The sequence below is a fragment of the Grampus griseus genome (assembly GCF_964374135.1).
Source record: "Grampus griseus genome assembly, chromosome: 7".
Lineage (NCBI taxonomy): Eukaryota > Metazoa > Chordata > Mammalia > Artiodactyla > Delphinidae > Grampus > Grampus griseus.
In genome coordinates, this window is record NC_139001.1 from 108,505,801 (window position 1) to 108,528,165 (window position 22,365).

The window sequence follows — 22,365 nt, forward strand, 5'->3', positions numbered from 1 at the left end:
TTAAATACAAAACAATAAATCCTTATTCATAATGCTCCAACACACTGATGTCTCCTTCATTAACTGCTAACCACACTCCTTCCAGAACCTCAAACTCTCTAACCCTCAAGACTCCCAGCCTTGTCAGGTGTGCCTGCCTGGAGCCCCCACTTCACACCCATACCACCTTCTCCATGTCCACTACTCTCAGCCCTGTTGATTGCTCATTGTGTCATGCTGATCCTCTCTTGATAGGTCCCAATGACTCTTCTAAACTTAGAAGAAAGAAAGTTCTCCTCCTTTCCATCCCTGTGCTACAAAATTTCTAGAGATTCCCTTTTTCTATAATCTCTCACCTGTTCATTGCCTACAAGAGAAGACTCAGCTTCTCTAACCTGACCTTTAAGACTGTTCATTGCTCATTACTCACCAAGCAGATGAATGATAAAGTTTATTAATGATATTGAATGGGATAGTGATGTTAGAAGAAGTAATAAGACAAGGAAAAGGAGGAGAGGAAAATAAACTCAAGACATGTACTGCATTGAGTCATTCATATTTTCCTTCCTTCTTCTATTCCAAATAGTTACTTGAAAGGTGTAAAATTAAAAATAACATTTGTTTCAATGTAAAATCATCCATAGTAATAAGGATAAAGTTATTTGAAATCTATATTGTCTTAGACCATCTGGCTTATCTTGGAGTCCTGATCACTCAAATAGGTCCAACCCTGTAACTGGCTAATGTCTTTTCGGGTAACTGTTTTTGCTCTCTTACTTGGTTTGTTTAAGAAATTAGTACACCAGTCCAATAGAATAATAAATTGTGTTTGTATTTACCCTTCTCCCCATAATACGTGTTAGATTTCAAACCCAATTTTGAGGTGCCAAGATGGGGCAAGATGGGTAATGAATCCTGTTTATATTGGCTGCATTAAAACAGTAGGAGGGTGCAACTCACCATTCCCATCAGTCATTAGATGTTAACCAGTTGTTGGACTTTAAACAAACCACCTACAAAATTCTGAAATGAAACAAACTCTAAGTTTGTTGGCTTTCTTTGATTAGTCTCCAGGGCATTTATCACTTTCTGTGAAAGAAACATTTAATTTAGATGGCATTGCGTTTGTGTCATGGGATTTCAACTGACAGGAGGAAGAGTTATGTGTGTGTTTATGGCTTCTTTGCTTTTAAAAGATTAATGTAGGCGAAACATAAATCACAAGACCTTTAGGGGAGAGAGATGCTGGGAAAATGGAGCAGGAGTGTTCCCGGGTGATGGATTGAGACATATTAGAGAGTATCTTCATCAGCCAGGAAAACAGTGGGAGGATGGGACAGAGGGGTGGTGGGGCAGGAACAGTGAAGAGAAATGGCTTTTCCTTCCCGATCACTGAGACAGCTTGAGCCAGGGGTGAGCAACTTCCTAGCTCCATTGCCTGATGCAAACTGAGGAGGTGAACTGGTGACTTCCTGAAGCCCATTTCCTGCCCTGATAGCCAGAGGACAGAAGAGGGCTAACAGCACAGAGGAAGTACTCAGGAAGCCCAACTCTTCCAGGAGATAAACAAGCACTCCCTGACCCCCAAGCCACAGGAACTCTTCCCCTGTGCTTCCCCCCCTAGGGACCCTGCATCCAGAGGCCAAGTGTGTGTGTATGTGTATTTGTGTGGGTGTGTGTGAGAAGGAGCTATTCTCAAATAAATGTGGATAATAAGAAGAGCTGTCATGTGTTGGGTACCACCCCCCTGGGAGCCAGGCAAGTGTGTTCTACTCTACAGATCAGTGAGCTGAGGGTTGGAGAGGGTCACATGCAACAGGGTTGCACATCATAGTGGAGGAGCCTGGACTCACAGCCATATCTCTCTGTTACTGCAACCCATGCTCCCTTCACCCACAAGATGCCCCCCTTGAAGCACTTTCAGACAATTTTTGTAAAGAGCAGTTTGCTGACGTACATTCGCCCCTCTCCTTACCACCACCCCAAGCCACACGCTCCCAGTATTTAGATCAGAATGCACCCTCTCTTTCCTAGTGCCCTTTTCAAACACTATCTCAGCAGAAACAACAAATCACAGTGGTATCACTCAGTATCAGCTCATGTGTATGGCACACAGACTCATCCCATACCATCATACACATCATCTCATGTCATCCTCACAACCGCCCCCAGCGGCAGGCTCACTCGTGGCCCCATTGCACCCATAGGAATGCTGAGGCTCAGGACCCTTCCACCCAGAGTGGGGAGAACGCAGCAACTCTTAGTGCAGCCCCTACCCTGGCTTGAGGGGAGGAGAAGAAGTCCAGGGAGTGGAGGAGGAACACGCTTTCCTTCCGCTGAGGATCCTTTGCTCCATCTTCACCTTTTGGGCCCATGAACTGAAGGTCCTGTGTCTCTAGGTCACTGTGGCCTCCCGTTAGCACATGCTGGAGGGGAGGGGAGTGCTAGTGTCTGTCTGTAGACCGCGAGTACTCCATGCCTTCATCTGACAGGCTCTCCTGAGGCTTTAACCGAGATCCCAGGGCAGCACAAGTCCCCAGCCACCTCCCACCACTCTCACTGTCCTGCTCATTTTCCTGCCTGTCAAACCCCATGAAGGGAAGAGAAAAACACTTTCTACCTCCTATTTACCAACTGATGAGCCTCCTGGAAACCTCATAACAAAACGTGGCTAACTACATCCTCATTCTTTACACATGCAGCCTGACTGAGGACATTTAGTCATGTAATTAGGTACCTAATTATGCTGAAAATGCAATTATATGATTTTTTAAGTGAATTAAGTCCTTGGAGAAGTGGTAAGGATTAGCGTACTTGATCCAGCTGGAGAGCTGGGACCATGGAGGGCACGTCAGCGTGACCGTGGGATGCACAGAGGCCCAGTGGTCTGTACTTGAATCACACGGGTGAGCACGTGTGCGTATGCACACATGCACAGGCACGCACGCTCACGCGCATGCCCACACACACACACACACAATGTTGGCTTCACCTCTACAACAGTCGGCTGCCAGCAAAGAACTTAATAAATGACAGCCATTTATATCACTGGGAGCTTTGCGTACATCTGTGGAGTGACTGTTTAATAGCTGACTTGGAGACTCTTAAGGAGGTTATTTATTTAACATGTGAGAGGCAGGTAGGTAGAAAAAATAATGATAGAAGAGTCAGTTGGGAAATGTCAGAGGATATTTTACGCAACATCACTTATTCATTCACCTAGCATTGTGTCAGATGGTGAGGGGTCAGATACAAGCCTCGCCCTCTAGTAGCTCAAAAATGAGTGCAAAGACAGACGACAGCAAAGCACTTTAATGATGATTTGAACGAGTTATTCGGCAAACTACAGCCTGTGGGCTAAACCCAGCCTGTGGCCTATTTCAATACAGTCAACTAGCTAAGAAGGGTTTGTACATTTTTAAAGGGTTGTAAAAAAAAACCAGACAAACAAACGAACTGATAAAACAAAGAAGGATGTGGAACAGAGACCATATGTGGGCTGCAAAGCCTAAAACATATACGAAAACGATTGCTGCCCCTGCAGGAATAGAGGAAGGAGCACACAAGCCCCATGCAGAAATCCGGGACGGCTTCTCAGAGGAGGTGACGTGACCTGAATGCCATGACAAAGCAGGAACATCTATAGCATGGTGCAGCACCTCCACCTCTCAGGAGCTTCCTTCTGGCCAGCTGGCTCACTACACACAAGAAACAACGATAAAAGACAAATTTAGAGGATTTTTACCTGAAATGAGGGCTGGAAGAGTCCAGAGATTCTGAAATGTTGGGCAGTGGGACGTGGACTTGATGTGGCTAGCTGGTCCCCAACACCGAGGCAATGGGAAGGGACAGACAACCCAGATTCTCAGGCCCCATGGACTTGACGCCAGTGCTATTAGCCCTTGAATCCCCAGATGGTCAGTCCTGGGGACTGAATGATGTGGAAGAGAAAAGCTACAGGGAAGGGAGAAGGGCACACAGATGCCAAGGACGCCTGGACCCCCAGGCCTTTCGGTCACCCCCATCCCCAGACCTGCCATCTCCCTGCCATCTCAGCCCACGGGGACCACAGGCTGCACCACCCAGCATCCCACCCCCTCCCCACTGAGCACACCTTCCCTCTCCTGCAGCAGACGCCTGGCTCCTCAGGACACTGCTGGCCCTCTTAGGTGGTGACCATTTCCCTCCCGCTCTTTGCCACCAGGCGCAGCGTGGAGATGGGCCACTTGGAGACAACTGTTATTCCTTTCTCCCTGATGCGCGTATCATGTTCTCCACCACCAGGCAATCATCTTCCATCTCTCTCAGATACCACCTCCAGCATCCCGCCCCCCTACACACTCCACTTACCTCAATTCCCCGCTTTGGGCATCAGCTCTTGCTCCTGCAGTCGTAAGCAGAACGAGACATGCCCGGAGACTTCCAGCGTCTCCACTTCAACCACCCTGCTCCCCGACAGCTCCTGGCACTTCTAGCTCGGGCCCCTGCTGACTTCACATCTCCACTCTGGCAATTCCTCAGCCGCGTGGGCACCGGGAATCCAGTACCTGACCGCTTCCTGCCATCCACCACCCTCCATCGCCTCACTTCTTCCCCTGAGCATCTTAGACTCCACAGCCCCTCATCAGAGTCCCTAGAAAAGACATTCCAAACCCACCACCTCTCATCTCTCCCACTGAAGTCCGAGCCACCATCCTCTCTCCTCTGGATGGTACCGTGGCCCCCAGCTGGTCCCCTTCCCCTGCACAGCGGCCAGAGCACCTGACAGCATGACGGTCAGTTCATGTCACTCTTCTGCTCAGAATCCTTCCATGGCCCCCGTCTATTTTAGAATAAGAGCTAAAGCTCGTCCAGTGCTCTCAAGGCTCATGATCCAGCCGCATTTAAGTCTCTGACTGCATCTTCTACAACTCACCCCGGGCTCACTTCACTCCAGCCACACTGGCCTGCTGGCTGGTCCTTAAATACACTGGGGCTGCTCCCACCCCAGGGCCTTTGCACCTGCTGTTCCCGCCATGGGGGACACTCTTCTCCAGATATTCCCTCCCTTACCCACTTCAGGGCTAAGTCAAATACCACCTTCCCTGGCCACAGTATTTAAATTTGCGACTCCCACTCACAGCCCCCTCCTCTCTTCTGCTTTGTTTTCTGTCTTTGCACTATCTAGTATACTGCATAGCTTGTTTATTTCTCCTTTTTCTTGTCTGTATCCTTCTCCTTGAATGTAAACTCCAGAGAGACAAGAACTTTCAGCTATTTTGTTTACTGCTGTATCCCCAGATGGTTTCTGTTGAATGTCCAATGAACTCTCTTAACCTTTTCTCCTTTTCTCCTACTGGCCCAGGCTTGGATCAATAAATACAGCTCTTCCCCCTCTTGTGTACCTGAATTCAAACAGCTGACCATGGCTGGGAGCACACCCCACTCTCTCTCTCTCTCTCACACACACACATCCTCACACTGACTGGTCCCACCTGTTGGTGTGATCCCAAACCTGAATTCTCTGTCCAATTGCTTCCCCCACTCACCCCTCCAAGCACCAACATTATCAAGGCAGCTTATTTCACTGAAAAAATAAGTACCTGAAACATGGAAAGAAGGTATAGAAATCCTTTTGAGGAGCTTTTCTGTACAGGGGGACAGAGAAAGGGGCCAGGAGTGGGAGAGAGACAGGGTGTGAAGAAGGGAGTTTTGTCTTTTCTTCAGTTTGGAGAACAGCGTGCTCAGGGGGGATCTGCTGGGGGGGCCGATTTGATGACGCAGGAGAGAGGGGCGAGGTCTCAGCAGTGATGTATATAGTGTGTGACGAGGTGGAGTCTAGTACATACACAGGCCCCGGGGAGAACTGGGCAGCTGTAGACAGAGCAGGAGGAAAGCTGTGATGGGGCCGCCCAGCCTCTGCAGGGGTGGGTGGCCCTGTTTCCCAGGTACCGCTCCCCCTGGGCTCCTCCTGGCTCACTGCCTGCTTCGTCCTGGGCTCCACGTGTCCAAGCTCCAGGGCTCAGCTCTGGGTCCTCTCCTTCATTCACACTCGCAGGGGTCTGTGAATACCATCAAGATTCTGGAGACTGCCTCCGCCCAGTCCCTCCCTCAGCCCTCACCTCTCCCTGAACTCTCCCCAAGCAAGGGAGGAAAAGTCCCTTGATCTACAAAGCCTCAGTCATTCATACACATTAGGGGAATCCACAGTGTTCAAGGAACTTAACTATAATATATCATACCAACCCAAGTAAACCAAGCACTAAAAATATTCATATATAAAGTTGTTCACACGTAGGTCCTAGATTACCAGCTTCTGTGCAAAGAAAAAGAAAATAGATTTATTAACTAGTCTTCGAAACTAACCTTTGTGCACTTCTCATCTAACAGGCTCCCTGAGCATAACACACCCTCAGCCAGCACTGATGTCGCCCCCCACCAGAACTTGCCCCCGGGCCCCCCTTCTAGTGAACCACAACTCCATCCTTCCTGCTCAGGCCCAAACTTTGACTCTTCTATTTTTTTTTTCTTTATTTGCACACTCCACATCTAATCCGTCAGCAAGCCCAAGTTGCCCCACAGTCCCGATATATCCAAAATCTCCCTGTCCCTCATCACCTGTACCACCATGGTTCTGGTCCAAGCACTTGCCTGGACCATGGTCCTAACCTCTCCCATCCTCACCCAGGGTCTGTCCTCACTCAGCACAGCAGCCAGAGTGATGGGCCTCAAGCACACACAGTTCATACAGTTCCCTCTGGACCCCCGCCCTGGCCTCCCATCCCTCGCAGAGGCCCGTAGGGTCCAGCCTGTCGTGCCGTCACTGCCCCTTCTACACTCTGCCCCTCACTCACCCTGCAGCAACCACACGGTCCCTGGGTTACCCAGGAACACATCGCCTGGCTGGTGTCTGCTTGGGACACTCCTCATTCCGATGTCTGCCGGGCTCCCTTATTTCAGCCCTTAGTAGTCCTTTCTGGATGATATAATGAATACCACAGACTGGGGGCTAAAACAACAGATGTGTATTTCTCACAGTTCTGGAGGCTGGGAAGTCCAAGATCAAAGCACCAGCAGACGTGGTGTCTGGTGGGGGGCCCACCTGCTGGTTCATAGCCGGCCGTCTTCTCTCTGGGTCAGACCCCATCCCAGTCTCTCCTGTCACCATTGTGTGACCTTGGGCAAGTTCCAGTTTCCTCCACTGTAAAGCGATAGGCATTATAGCATCTACCTCGGAGGTTCTTATAAGAAATCGCACCAATACATGCACTTATAAAGCAAGCCCCCAAATGGTGGCAATTACGTCATTATCCATATCCAGAAAGGAGGGTTTCCAGAGGGAAGAGAGCCCCAGGCAATATGGTCCCTGGAGAAGTGGAGGCCAGGGGAGCGCCGAGCCTTGGGGTGTGAATGGGAGAACAAACAAAGGCACAAACACAGATCTAGCAGGGGGCTGGTCCTGCTTTCACAGGGCTGTGGAGGAGGTGACATTCTCTTCAGATAAAGTGTCATAGCAGCCAGATGTCCAGGGTGCTCCCAGGGAGAGGCTTTAGAACCCTGGCCTCTGCTGTTCCCTAAGCTGGAGAGGTCAAGTTCTTGGTCGCCACGCTGGTCCCCCAGCCTGAAATGAGGACTGAAAAGAGCATTGCTGGCCCATTTCCTGGGCTTCCGAATCTCACTGGGAGGCACAGCTTCTCCTTACAGAACTGTCTTCTCCATCATACCTGGATCCTACCCACCAGCCACATACTTGGCCCTGGCTGGGACATAACTGTCACCAACCAGAGATGCTCACAGGCCCTCCAGTGAAGGCTGGGGACCGTGCCTTAGAAGAGCCCCTGCGTCAGCCCAGGGGGGTCACTGGCAGGGCTGCGGGTCATGGGAGGCCATGTGTGTGCATGAATGTATATGTGGGTGTGGATGTGTGTGAAAACTGTATATCAGAAGAAAACAATACCCCCATAACCTAGCCCCCACCCATAACCACCCAAAAGCCACCATCTCAGGAAAGTATATTTCCTTTCATTCCTTTTACTAAGCCTTTTTTTTTTGTATATTTAACATAGTTTATATTTAGAGTCCTGTTCCTTTCCATTAAATCATACTGTAAGCATTTCCTCCTGTCGCTCAGAATTCCCACCCATGCCTTCAGTAACTGCAGAACATTCTGTCCTGTGTGTGTATCGTAATTAACAGAACGAGTTTCTCGACGTGGAGCATTTAGACTGTCCTCTTTTATTTTCCAGTTTAAACCCAATGGCAATACACTTTGCCAAGAACGAATTTTTGTTCCCGTTTCAGATGATTTCTCTGGATCAATGACTAGAAATGGAGCGTTTGATGCTCAGGGTGATACATTGGCCATAGAGCATATGAGAGAATGAAAGTTGCCCATTTGTGAGAATCCCACTTTGACCGAAGCTGTGTCAACACTGTGGACAAGGATAATAAGTGACAGTCAATTGGCCAGTCTACCCCAGGTGCTGTCCTAGGTGCTCACCACGTACTAGCTCACAAGGACCCTACAGAGGAGCGCCACCACATTGGACACAAGAGGAGACTGGGGTTGGTACTTCCCAAGGTGGTCTAGGTGTGGGGCGGGGATTCAGTCGCCCTGCAGGACGGCCTCTCGTGCTGCCCCCGTCCACTCTGTGCCTGGCCGCCGTGCTCAGCTCACCAGTAGGCAGGGGAGCTTTCTGTGTACTCTCGGTCTTCCCACATCCGGATGGAGCTGGGGATGGAGAAAGCATGTCCAGAGTCTTCTGAGCTTTAGCCGGTTCTAGTGGAGCTGAGATCTGGGAAGCCAAGCGATGCTGACTGAGATACACAGTGCCTTTTCTGGTGCCTCAACATATTGGGCTGGCCAAAAAGTTCACTTGGGTTTTTCCCGTACCATCTTATGGGAAACCCCGAACAAACTTTTTGGCCAGCCCCATATCTCCAAGAATCCACTTCCTTCCTTTGCCATTTTGGTGCCCCAGACACCTTCCTTTGGAGAAGCGCTTTCCTGCCGCATCATGGGAGCCCAGGTGTACTTTGCTGAATCAGCAGTGGCTCTTTTTCCTTCCCTGGGTCTCAGTGCATTAAGTGCACACGTGGGCAGCTGAGGGCCCTTTCAGAATTTCCAGGGAGCAAGGCTGCAGTCTCCTGACAGGTCATTGGTCAGAGGGTGCGGGCAGCTACCAGACCCTGCCACAGTGTCCCTGTCCCCTCGCCCAGCCAGGCAGGGGAGCCAGCAGAGGTGACAAATTCTCAGAGTGTGTTACTGTGCCAGGTCTCCAGCTACATCATCTGGTCCTGAAAGAAACGGTGCTGAGCTCAGGCCGTGACCAGATCAGCTGTGACGGTGGCTGCTTGTTTGCGTTGCTGAGGGGGTACCAGGCCCCCCCCCAGTTCTAGTTGCTGAAGCCTAATATCACACCCTTGCAAAGGGAGTGTGTAACAGTGTTTGAATGGAACCTCGTGCTCTATAAGCAGCACTTACGGTCATGAGCTCAGCGGTTCTCAGAGGGAGGCTCCTGCACCAGCAGCATTGCCTGGGAACATGTGAGAAAGGCAGAATCTCGCGTTCAACCCAGACCTGCTGACTCAGAATCTGGGCGGCGGGGGCAGTGACCCAGGAAGCTGGGATGGAACAGATCCCATGCCCCAGGCACTTCTGATGCACAATCAAGTTTGAGGACCAGGGCCTCAGCTGTCAGTCCTGTTAGGCTGGGGGTTTACTATCTCTGTGTAACAGAGACAGGAAAGGAGGCTCCAAGACGTGGGGTAACTTGCCTGTGAAAGTCTGCCCTATGCCATAGGTGTCATCCTACCTCGAGATGGGAAGCATGGGTAACGTGCCATTTGAGAAGACAAGTAAGACTCCTAAGGGTGTTTAATTCCTTCCCTCCTTAGGGCCTTGCGTCTTGTACGCAGTGGATGGTGAGTAATTTATCTGTTCCTTCTTTATCCATAATTTAGCAAATTCCTCCCAAATGCTGCCAGGCTCCCAGTCTCCCTTTAGCCCTGAAAGAGAAACAGAGACGTGAAGGATGTTGTTTCCCTGGAGGACCCGCCATACTGAACCCTCGTTCCGTGCCAGGCTTGCCATGTGTGTCCGCCCTGGGGATCAGGCATTCTTTTCCTCTAGGGATCAGAGGTCAGAGAGTCACCCCTGTGTGAGCTGCTGAAGCACATGTAAGAGTCCAGAGGGGAGTCGAGGAGTGAGTTCTGAGTAGGCAGAGCCCCTCTCAGGAGGATGGAGAAACATGGGGCCTTGGGAATGGACTGTGTCTGGGGACCTCTGAGCCCAGCCAAGCCTGGGGAGCCTGAGGCTTAGAATATGGGCTGGATCTGGGTGGGGATCGGGGACAGAGCTGCAGAACTGCCCATGAGGACAAATCCCACCTCCGAGGTGCCGCTCGACCTAGCTGGACAGAGTAAGATGAAGGAGAGGGCCATCAGCCGGGAACGGCCACGGCATAAAAGGCCTTGACACCAGCTCCACACACTGACCCGGACATCACACAAACCCCAGAGGCTGAGTGCAGTCCTGTGCACACACGGATAGGAGGGCTCCAGTCCGTCCCTCTCCCGGTGGGGTGTGAGGGCCTCCAGAGCCTGGACCCCGACCTTGGTCAGAGCAGGGACGCTATCTCACTCTCGGGTAACACCCGCCTCCTCTCCTCCTCAGCTTCCATTTCCTCTTAAACTTGTTCTCCTTTCAACGTGAAGATCAGTGGGCTTGATAAAGGGACAGGTGCAAATCAGAAGTTAAATAGTTGGGTCTCCTCTCCCAGTGAGCTGAAGCCACACCAGCTGTTTCCAGGGCAGGCTTTCTCCTCCTCCCGGGAAGAGCAAACCTGCTGAGCTCCTTTCCGTGGTCTTGGCATTGTCTCAAGTCTGAGCTTCTGTTGACGCCTGCTGAACCAGACACCTCTCCAGCACCCCTGCTACCCCAGCCTGAGAAGCGGACGGGTACCGAGCACCAGCATCCTCCCCAGAACCAGGCACAGCAGCCGGACTGGATCTTCTCCTCCCCTTCTTCCTGTCTCTTTTGAATTCCATTCTCTTAGAAACCCTCAGGTCCTCAGGAGGCGGTGGGCACAGGGTGTGGGGAGGGAGCGGTGGTTCCCTTTCCTCACTCTGTGCCATGGGGATATTTGCTGCCTCCTGAACAAGCCCCAAACCCCACACAGCCCAAGCTGACAAGGTTCCCTCTCTCAGAGGAGCGTCCGCATGTGGACAGTGGCGACTTCATGTTGCTCAGCAGACCCTTGTCTCCCCAGATGCGCCCTCCCCCCACCCCGTTAGGGCTTCTTGCTGACTCCCACTGCTGTCACCATCCTGGGCTGGGGAGACAGGGGCTCCATTTTTTATACTCTGGCCCCAGGAACAGAGACAAAGCAGCGTTTCCTTTTACTTAGACCCTGTAGCTCAACTGAGGCAGACTGGTCATTGTATTGGAATAAGGCTCTATTTAAAAAAAAAACAAAAAACTCAGGGGTAATAGCAGGGAAATATAGGTGGAGGAAAGCCTGGACACTCTGGGTTGTGAGTTACAGCATCCTCAGCTTTCAGTTCCCCTCCCCTGAGCACATCCCCCAAACGACAATGCCTGAGTATGAAAACTCCCTGAGCAAAGGATCCAGAGGCAGGAAGACACCCTCTCCTGCCTCTGCCCCCAGGCTGCAACTTCCCCAGTTTACTGATGCCGGGAATGGCTCTGATCTCCAGAGCAGGGAGTCTACCTCTCCTTGCCCCCTCGCAGGCCCCAGTACTTCACCCACCAGTGTTTTTTATGTGGCTGGCATGTTGCAGCCTGCAAGGCTCCGGTACCCGCCAGACATCTGTGCCTGTTTTTATATAGCAGCATCAGGCACCAGGGCAACAGGGAAGGCAGCATCACAGCCAGGAGGAGGAAAGCGTGGCTGGATCATTGGATGGGGTTTCAGAGCAGTGTAATAACATTGCACAGCACTTTGGCAGCCCTGGGCCCGGGGAGACTGTTTATAAGGTGACACACAGGGACCATGAGGGCAATAGTTTTGACCTTGAGAATGGCAGGCACATTCTGATAAAAGGCAGGTCAAATTCACATTGGCCTCGCCTGGCCGGGTACTTTGTCTGGAGAATTTGGTCTGCAAGCCCGGGGAAGGCGACACAGCCTCTCTGCACAGATAGGAAGGGTGACCTGCTGGAAGCTGCAGGCAGGTAACGCCCCTCCCCAGCATACAACCTGCAGCTGCCGGAAGCCCAGATCCCGACACTCGATGACCCACCGTGAGCTTTCCCTCCACGTCCTTCTCTTACCACTGCTGCTGGCATCACCCACTCAGCATCTCAGCAGGCCAGCCTTGGGGACCACCCCCTCCAGGAAGCCTTCGGGAGAACCCAGAAAACTACCCTTTCCAAAGTTACCCACAGACGTCCTTGTCTCTGCTGTACGGTCTGCTCCTTGAAGGCAGGGGCCTTGCCTTAACTATCCACCACGTTGCTGGGATGTAGTAGGTGCTAAAGGAAGTTTATTTTTAGTTAATTTTTATTGGAGTATAGTTGAGTTACAGTGTTATGTTAGTTTCATGTGTACGGCAAAGTGAATTTGTTATGCATATACATGTATCCACTCTCTTTTAGATTCTTTTCCCATATACACCACTACAGAGTACTGAGTAGAGTTCCCTGTGCTACACAGTACGTCCTTATTAATTATCTGTTTTACATATAGTGGTGTGTATATGTCAATCCCAATCTCCCATTTATCCCTCCCCCTGTTCCCCCTTGGTAACCATAAGTTTGGTTTCTCCATCTGTGACTCTGTTTCCCGGGCACGTCTTTCTTGCTCATTTTGACACTTAAACACACAGAGTCTAACTTTTCATGTAAATGTGTCGTGTCTCCTCAACCAAGTCCTAAACCTTCTGGGGACAGACCTCATCCTCTCTGCATCCGGTGAAGCCTGGGGCTGGGCAAATGCTAACTGCTCAGCCGACCTTGGCTGTCTTGCAAGAGAGATGGACAGTGGATACCGAGCTATCCGTTTCTTTCCTTGGGGCTCTTATATTCTGAGACCCATTCTTCCCCTGTTGTAGCTTGAATGCTACACCCTTTCAGTGTGAGATAACAACAGACCATCAAAGAAAAGTAAATGTCTTTGACCTTTTTCTTACCACAAAGGAAAGTCAGTTAGTAAACGTCAATCGTCAGCTGATTTCTGTTTCACTTGCATCAGGCCTTTGAGGCCAGAATCTAGAAAAGGAAGGAGAAACTCCAGTGTGAGCCAAGGAGAACTATCTAGGGCCACAACCGTTCCTGTCCTTCCTCTGAACCCAAGTCAGCCTCACGCAAAGCCATCACCCACTAAGCCCCCTGAAAAAAAAAGGCTCTCAGTGTAAGTAGCCCAGAGCAAACCATCAAGCGAGAGATGTGGTTGCCACGTCTGCTCATTGCTGGCATTGACACCGTTGTCATGGCATGAATTCTTCAAGGCCTTGATGACAAACCTTTTGGTCAACAAGCGTTTCCCTTCGTGCTCCTAAGGCTTAAATAATCTTACTCTTCCCGGAGTCTTCTGCCCCGTGCCTGAATTCTTCCTCTTGACTGGACCAGGTGGGAGATGGGAAACAGGAATGGGGTGCTTCCACCAGGACCCCTGAGGCAATAGGAAAAACCATTAGAGGTGGGTCAGGAGGTGCTGAAGACAAACCCTTGCAGGAAAAAGAAGTTCCCTGCACAGCTTCATCAGAAAACACAAGAGAAGCAAGGCTTTTGGTGGCAACAGGAGGGTCGACTTGTGTCCCTGGAGCCAGTGCCTGAGCACTGCTCTCTGTTGACATCTGAGAAGCACCGCTGGAGCCCCGAGGATCCAGCTGCTGCTAAAGTGCTGCATCCTATTAGTGGTGCCCAAGCTGCCAGCTGGAGTGGAGATTGTCGCCTGCATGGAGGGGCAGCACCTCTGCACCCTGCTACCTCCCAGGGGTGCTGCCTTTGACCAGGAAACACGCAGCGGACCACCCTGCAGACCTAGAGAGTCAGCAGGGCTCTGGCTGCTGCCACGTTGCAGATGGCACAGGAAAGAAGCCGTTCCCAACCATGGCAGCTTGCACTCTGGAGAGAGCACACATTTTACAGCCAGGGATCCCAGGTTACAACACAGACTCTGCCTCTTTGGGCTGTGAGATGTCGACCACTTGCTCAAGCTCTATGGAGATAAACACTTCCCTCTGGCTCGCTTGCTGTGAGGAATGTAAGTGGCAACTTACTTCACCCAGAGCCTGCTGCCTAGTAAGTCCTCCCCCTGCTTCCCCCCCTGAGGCTGAGCCCCCAGGACTTGTGTCAGAACTTCCCTAGTCCTGGAACATTCTTCCCACCCCTGAAATTTCCCAAGGCCTCTAGGAGAGCATCAGCCTCCCCCCCATCCCTGCCCTCACTCCCCACCATGCCTCCATGGGAGGTGGTGACTTCCCTGCATGTGAGTTGGGGGCAGGAACAGCCCTTCCCTTCCTCTCCCTCTCTGGATCCACAGCTACGGGAAACATCTGTTGTCCCTGCCCTTGGCCCTGGCCTTGTGGCAAGGCCTGCAGCTGGGTGGCCACACGGGGGTGTTCAGAAGCCCAGAGGTATCAGGCTGTTTGACCATTCGGCCGCCATCACCTAGATCAGCTTTCACTGGTATGAGGCCGTGCTTTGTTCTCCATCTGCCTGCTCCTTGCTTGATCTCTTAGACGGGCTACCCTTGAACCCGACACTATAGGACACAAAGGGTTTCGTGTATTCCCTCTTGTCGTGTTGTTGTCTAAATCACAGTCTCCCAAAATTGTGGTAAATGCCGCCCTCAGTAAGAAACCCCCTTTACACTGTAACTCAGATCCACATGCTTGTGGTGTGTGTGCACAAAAGAAATCAGAGCTCCCTAAACAGTATCCCGACTGCCCATGATGGACCTCGTGGTTTCTATGCTATTTTCTCTGTCTCCTCTCTCTTTTCCTGTTTTGGTTTCTTTCTTTATTTCTCCTTCCCTTTTTCTCTCTTTGCCTCTTTCTCTCTCTAGCTGGTTGTCACCCACCAGTGACCTGGGGCTTCCTGTGTGACAGACACTGCCCTAAATAATTCATCCATCACAATCACACCACCCAGGGAAACTGTAAGCACCCTGAGGTCAGAGACTCACTTTTTGTTTCTTGGAAGCTCTCCTGGTCCCTGCAGTGAAACGGGAAAGAGAGGCACTGAGCATCCGGTGCTTTCTGACTGGCAGCCGGACGATGCTGGGAATTCCTGACAGCATCCAGCGTCTGCCTGGACCCACGGCATCTCGGAACTGGTCCCTTAGGTGAATGGCATTGAATTCCATGCAAACCAGGGTAATAATGACTCACAATCAAAGCGGTGGCTACAACTGAAAAACACCTATTCTGAGCTACGTACCACATAGTAACTGTCTATATAACATATATACAGTATTTATCACGTGTGTGTGTATCATTTCTAACACTTACCACAAAGTGGGTTTGTTATCCCTGTTTACACACACAGAAACTAAAGCCAGTCTGTATTAAGCATTTTACCGAATACGCTGCCATTAAGTCAGTCAAGCCAGGATTTGAACCCAAGGGTCATCAGAGTGATGTGGACAGTGCAGGGCGCAGTTTCATCCTCTGTTCCCCAGATAGGACTAGGCTTTCAAATAACTCTCAACAACTGTTACTCCGTGCCAGCCACGCAGGACTGTGAGTAAGACAGATGCGGTCCTGGGACTCGAAGAGCTTTCTCTCTGGCGGGGGCGTTGCAATCTTGAGGAGAGCTAGGACGGAAACGCACAGGGCACTTTGGGTCTCTACAAAAAGGGTGGAGGCCATTCATGCTTGTCCAATCTCAGGAGTAGACCGCTGTCTGTTCTGATCTCAGATGCACACTTGGCCATAAATAACACCTTTCTTTGCCATAAAATCCACCCGCCTCAAGCTGCTCATCGGCCCCCAATCCCAGTTCCTGAACTCGGAGTGATTCTAATCCCAAGCTCCTACTTACCCTTGAAACTCAGCAAGGGGTGGACTCTCATTCCAGGCTCGTAATCCAATCGCACAGTAACGCATCAACTTCCTGGGAGGGATTCGAGCTTACTCCAACTAGCCTTCTGCAAATATCCCATATCATTGATGCTGGCTGAAACAGCATGAGGTGGTGTAGCCAGTGAGGACTCTCACTGCAGCATCTCCAGAAGCAAGAGATCAAAGCCCAAGTTTCAGGACCCTAGGTGCCATGGATGGCAAGCAGTCATTTGGGGAGAAAACTGAGAACTAGAGAAAGGTGAGGGGCTGTTGTAGGGGCTAAGCTCTCTGCCTGAAATGCTTATACTCTTTTTTTTTTTTTTTTTTTTTTGCGGTACACAGTCCTCTCACTGTTGTGGCCTCTCCTGCTGCGGAGCACAGGCTCTGGATGCGCAGGCTCAGAGGCCATGGCTCATGGGCCCAGCCGCTCCACGGCATGTTGGATCTTCCCGGACCGAGGCACGAACCCATGTCCCCTGCATCGGCAGGCAGACTCTCAACCACTGCGCCACCAGGGAAACCCAATGCTTATACTCTTGTTTGTGCCACAAACTCCTATTCATCCTTCAAGGGCCCATCCTGATAAACCCTCTCTGGGAAGCCTTCTCTTACACCAGCAGTTCTCAACCCTGAGCGTTCATCAGAATCACCTGCAGGACTGTTACCACAGATTACTGGGCCCCAGCCCCAGCGCTTCTGGTACAGTAGGTCTGGGGTGGAGCCCAGGAATGTGCATTTCTAACAGGCTCCCAGGAAATGCTGCTGTTCCAGAGACCACACTTTGACAACCACTATCTTATACCATCCCCACCTTCCCAGACATGCCCAAGCTTCCTCCTCTGTGCCAGTTCTGACCTAGGTGGCAGGTCTGGCCAGGCTGAAGTGTCACTACCCTGGAGTCCGGTCACATGGTGCAACTTCAACAAATTCAGCTCTGGTCCCTACGCCCAAACCAAGAAATTCACCCCAAGTGATCCAAGCCAAATACCTCTGGTCCTCACCCAGCTCACCCAGGCTCACCACTGAGCAGGGCCCTGCAGGGTTAGGCATGTCATCTTGAGGCTGCTCAGGCTCAAACAGGAGAGGTTCTGACCCAGGGAAATCAATTACACTTTTCTGGAACTCAGCTTCCAAATCTGTAAAAAGGGGACAATAATAACTGCTACTGAATGGCATTGTCATAGGGACTATTTGAGTTAAAACACATTAAGTGCTAAAAACAGTACCTGGCACATGGTAAGCAATTACTAATTGTTTTTAAAAGAAGAAATAGCAGGGCTTCCCTGGTGGCGCAGTGGTTGAGAGTCCGCCTGCCGACGCAGGGGACGTGCATTCGTGCCCCGGTCCAGGAAGATCCCACATGCCGCGGAGCAGCTAAGCCCGTGAGCCATGGCCGCTGAGCCTGCGCGTCCGGAGATTGTGCTCCACAACGGGAGAGGCCACAACAGTGAGAGGCCCGCGTACCGCAAAAAAAAAAAAAAAAAAAAAAAAAAAAGAAGAAGAAGAAGAAGTAGCAGTCCTTTCTAATGCTGGCTGCCTTGGACAAACTGACTTAAGAAAGGCTTGCTTTCACCTGGAAAATTCCTAACAGCAATCCTGGGTATTTGAGCTTCTACAACCATCCATGCCAACTTAAGGAAGGGGCTATTCTTTCTTGCTGAAATGGGAGGTGCATAGTGATAGAGTAAGCTCTAGGACTCTGGCCTCTGCATGCATTCATTTATTGTGTGCATTTATCCCCTCGATCATGCATTCCGTAAATGTTTAGAGTACCTACTGTGTGCTAGATACTAAGTCCCAGGCTGCACTTGACCACCCTGGATTGCAAAGTCCAGCATCCATTTGACCTTCTCCTGTCTGTACTTCCCTCCCCCTGCCCTGATACCTGCTCTGTCTCTTTGCTGACTTGAGGCCTTGTTTTCTCCTCTCCGCCACCTCTAGGCTCTGTGCTGGCCTCAGAGCCCCCGGCCTGGCTCTCCTCCTCCGGGTCTCAAGCCTGGAGCCCCCACTTCCCTCCACCACCAGCCAGCTTCTTATCAGAAAGAGGCATCTGGCAGCTGCGCTGGGGAGAATGACCTCATCACGCTATAATTAAAATGATTATCTGAGCGGAAATGACTATTATGAAGCAGCCTTCTCTGTTTTAATACGTGGAGCCCTTGATGGGAACATGGGATTTCCATGTGAACACTGATATTTCCGTGCTCTAATAAATCCTTCCTCTCACACATATCCCAGAGGAGAGGTTCCTGCTCTCCTGGACATCGTAGCCTTCTGGCTAGACCACTGAGCTTCTGAAAAACGCACTTAGTAACTTGGATAGCACCACAGAGTAGCCCTACCCTCAGAAGAAGGATGCAGAGGCCTGTGGAGGGTCTTAGGGAGAGATCCCTGGATAGGAGCCCTCCTGGGAAGGGCGTCTTCAAGTGAGAAGAGAGAAAGTGTCCCCCAGAGAGCACAGCCTTAAGTCCCGGCCTCAAGCTCGCCCACCAGACCAGCTGTGTGACGGTGGGCACATCAGTCTCTGAGCCTCAGTGTCCCACCTGTGAAATGGGTTAATAATACCATGTACCTGGTATACTAGATGGATGGCAACTAAACCAACACCTGACATGTGTAGACACCCCACAGGTGGTCTGTTTTTACCATCATCATGAGAAAAGCTGAGGCCTGAAGAGGCAGGTGACACTGCACTAAACACAGTCGTGCCTGCCCTCACACCCCCACAGGTGTCTGGTGAGCACCTGCAGGTGCGGGCAGGGGTCTGGGTCAGGGTTGCAGCAGAGGTCCCTCACATATGGCTGGCTCAGTCCTGGAGATGCCATAATGGTGTCTGATAGCCCTGGGAGTGACACGATGCTCTCCAGCAACGGTCAGCGGACATGGAGAGCCTGGGCCCGGCCCTGTGCAGCCCCGGCCAGAGGCCTGTCTGCGTGCCACGCAGTTTCCCATGCACCCTGGGCCAGTGCACCTGTGAGCAGAGGGTGCAAGCTCGGCGGAGACACTGCAGGGCATGGGCAGCCGTCCTCTCTCACCTCAGGCTCTTCTGTTCTGTCCACAGAGCCCGACCCCGGGATGGCCTCGAGGGAGATGGACATCGCCGTCATTGCAGGTATGCTGTCCGGGGGCCCCTCAAACAGCCATGAGGGTCAGAGGAAACACTAAGGGCAGGACCTGCCATGGCCCTGCTTTCCTTCCCTCAAAGGTGGTTTGAAGGTGGACCGGGGGACTCTGGCTCTGTAAGAAAATGTCCAACACAGCATCCTGGTGGGTGAGGTGCCAAGGCATCTGCATCAGGGCCTGTCAGGGCCCTAGATGCACAGGGAAGCGGGGCTGGAGGGAGAGCCGCTCTGGTGAGGAAGGGGTGGGGTTGGGGGCTGACCAGGGTTCCCTGACTTCTCTCCCGGCTCCATCAAGCCACACTGCTTCTTGTCGTAGGTCTCACGCCCCTGTCTCTCCATCCTAACCCTGCCCTAGCCTTGCTCTGAAGCCCATACTGGCCCCCACTGGTCACAGCTGTGACCCAAACTGTGTTTCAGGACAGACTAAGTCTGTGAGCTACAGCTTGCCGTGTCCTTCAGAGCTTCACGCTTCTCCCTAGCTCATTCCTAGCTCAGGGAACTTCACGTTTCGACATAAATAAATAAAAGCAGGCAATCACCCTGATGTTCTCCTACTCACTGAACGGCCGGACCTTCTTTTTCTTAGACAATGCCATTAACATCATGCAGACAGAAGTGTCCCCTAAAGGCCGCGGGGAGCTGAGGAAATTGTCCCAAAGCTGGGACTTGGGAACGGTTGTAACCTCTACATATTCTCCAAAGGCCCCTCCCCCAGTAAACCCACCTTCTAAGTCAAGGCAGAGGGTTTGTTCTGGGGTTTCAAAGCAAACACCTGCACTTGAACCTCCCCATGTGAGAGCGCCACCCGTTAGTCCTACCCAAACTCTTTGGTCCTGCCCTCTCACCCCATCACTCCAAAGCCTGAGTGACCTCTTCCTTCTGACCAGCCGTCTAGCCACACCTCCCAGCCCCTCCTGCAGACCCCACCTCCCGGAGCACAGGGGAGCTGTGGGCTAAAGGGCACACACACCACACTTCTCCAGGGGCAGCCCTCGCCCCCGCCCGCTCCTGGCACTTTCCCGGTTTTCGCACTTCAATCCCATGCCCAGGAAACCCCTCAGCTGGGATTGTCCTGCTTCTAAAACTCAGTTATCAGATTTACAAAGTACAGCAGAAATGCTAAGGGATGGAGTGATTTGCTCTGCAGGGCCAGGAGAGTAAGGCAAAGCCGTCTTCTTAGAGGAGGTGGGAGAGGCTGGATTCTGAAGGCAGCATCCAAGTTTACCAGGAAGGTAAGGGGAGGGGAAAATATTTTCAGCAGAGAGAACATGTGCAAAGACATGGAAAATTGGTCAAATAAAAAGTGTTTGGAGAACCGTAAATCGGCCAGAGGGACTCCAGTAAGAAGAGTTTGAAAATGATTGCAAGTTCTAAATGCTAAAGTGTTACAAAGGTTTAGAGAGGGCCATTCATTTGAAGATTGAAGGAGACCTTCGATTAAACATGAATGCTTCTTGGGAGGGAAAGATATCAGATTGTTAACTGCGGTGATTTCTGAGCCGAAGGATTAAGGACATGTTAACGTCCATTTGTGTTTCTCTGAATTTGCCAGGTTTTAAAAAATGATTGTGTCTTTATAAAATAATTTTTCCACCTTTTTAATAGCTATATATAAAATACCTAATTCTTTGAATTAAACTTATCTCTAAAAAAAAAAAAAAAATCCCTGAAAGTTCCAAGTCCCGTGAACCTATCAGTTTTAGGCAAACCCGCGAGCTGCGTTTCGTGGATGGTTCACTTAGGTCTGCCTCCCTCAGCGGACGGGGAGCGCCTCGGAGCAGGGTCAGTTCTGGGATAAGATTCCAGCCTCAGTCTGAGGATGCTGTCCGGAGGGAGAGGGGAGGTCAGGGGTAGCTTAGATGGGCACAGGGGAGGGGCAAGTGCCCTGGGCAGGGCAAGAGAGAGGCAGGAAGGAGCCAGCCTGTCTGGGCTTGGTGTCTGGCCGGCAGCGTGTCTGTCCCAGCACAACCCTGTGGGTCCCGCCTGCGTCCTCCCCCATCCCAGCCCGGCCTCTCCCCCCGACACAGAGCCCTGTGCTTCCGCTCCTGCAGGCGTGATCGCGGCCGTGGCCTTCGTGCTGGTCTGCCTCCTCTTTCTCATGCTGCACTACATGTACCGGCACAAGGGCACGTACCACACTAACGAGGCCAAGGGCACGGAGTTTGCCGAGAGCGCCGACGCGGCCCTGCAGGACGACCCGTCCCTCCAGGACAACGGTGACAGCAGCAGAAAGGAGTACTTCATCTGAAGGACTTTACCAGGACTCACCTCCCGCCAATGCCTCCCCGTCCAGGAGAGAAAGCCCACCCCCCACCTGCAGCACCAGGCAGCCCGCGAGCGCCCCTCGCACCCCAAGACACACACCTCGCCTGGGACACTGGGTGCCGCCCAGTGGGGGAGGGAGCGAAGGAGGAACCCAGCTGCAGAGGCCTCTCCCAGGGACCCAGGCAGGCTCTGCCAGAGGGAAGAGAGGGAGGAGGTCGGCTCCCCCTGGGCCGCGCACGTTGCCACCTGCGTGTGGGGCATGGAAGTCCTCGCTGGGTGTGAATGGGGCTGTGGGCCTAGGAGTGGGGAGCAAGGAGTGAGTCATCATCACGCCGACTGCGGATAAAGACATCAAACGTCAGCCCTTGACATCTGAGGGGAACAGCAGGTGCCTGAGCTCAAAGGCACCTTTGTCTCCCAGGGATGCAGCTCTCAATGATTGGAAATAAATCTGAAACGTAATGGAGCATTCAGAGTCAAATGACGTGACTGTGATTGTTTAGGGAAAGATAAAGGCTGCCCAGGGCTTACCTGTTATCCATGCAGTTTTGTGTTCTCTGATCGACTCCGCCCGCTGATACTGGGACGGCCACTTCAGGCTCCACGGGGCGGTTGTCAGAGAACACAGTCTGTACAGATGGCTCCTGGCCCCCACCAGGGAGGGAGAGAGGGAGGGCCCAGTGACCAGCATGCGTCTTCCCCACTTGGGCACAGCTTCAGGAAACAGATGCACGAGTGCAGTGTCCCTCTAGAAATAGGTTGCCCCAGCCCCCAGGGCACTAGCTGAAGCATTGGTTCCTGAATGCCTGGTATTAGAAAGAATGGACCTGCTAAAAATACGAGTGAACCCCATCGGAAAAGGGTCCCCAAGCCCAATTCTAACGTGCAGAGGAGGCTTCCCTGCAGCAACAAGCAGTTCAACTCAATGCTGACACTGTCTCCCTGGAGACAGAATCAGATTCCACAGGTAGAGGGCTCAGTCCTACAGGATC

The 22,365-nt window shown here is 51.8% G+C and overlaps 1 protein-coding gene across 1 annotated transcript in view; it reads left to right on the top strand.

Annotated features, from left to right (window-relative positions):
• The window catches only part of GYPC (glycophorin C (Gerbich blood group)), a 43,822-nt gene extending 21,983 nt beyond the window's left edge, over positions 1-21,839 (top strand). Inside the window, exons 2-3 of the mRNA XM_082658163.1 lie at positions 19,048-19,098; positions 21,160-21,839. Coding sequence (XP_082514289.1) covers positions 19,048-19,098; positions 21,160-21,356 — 248 coding nt within the window. The 3' untranslated portion in view covers positions 21,357-21,839. The remainder of the gene's footprint in view (positions 1-19,047; positions 19,099-21,159) is intronic.
• Positions 21,840-22,365: the final 526 nt, after the last annotated feature.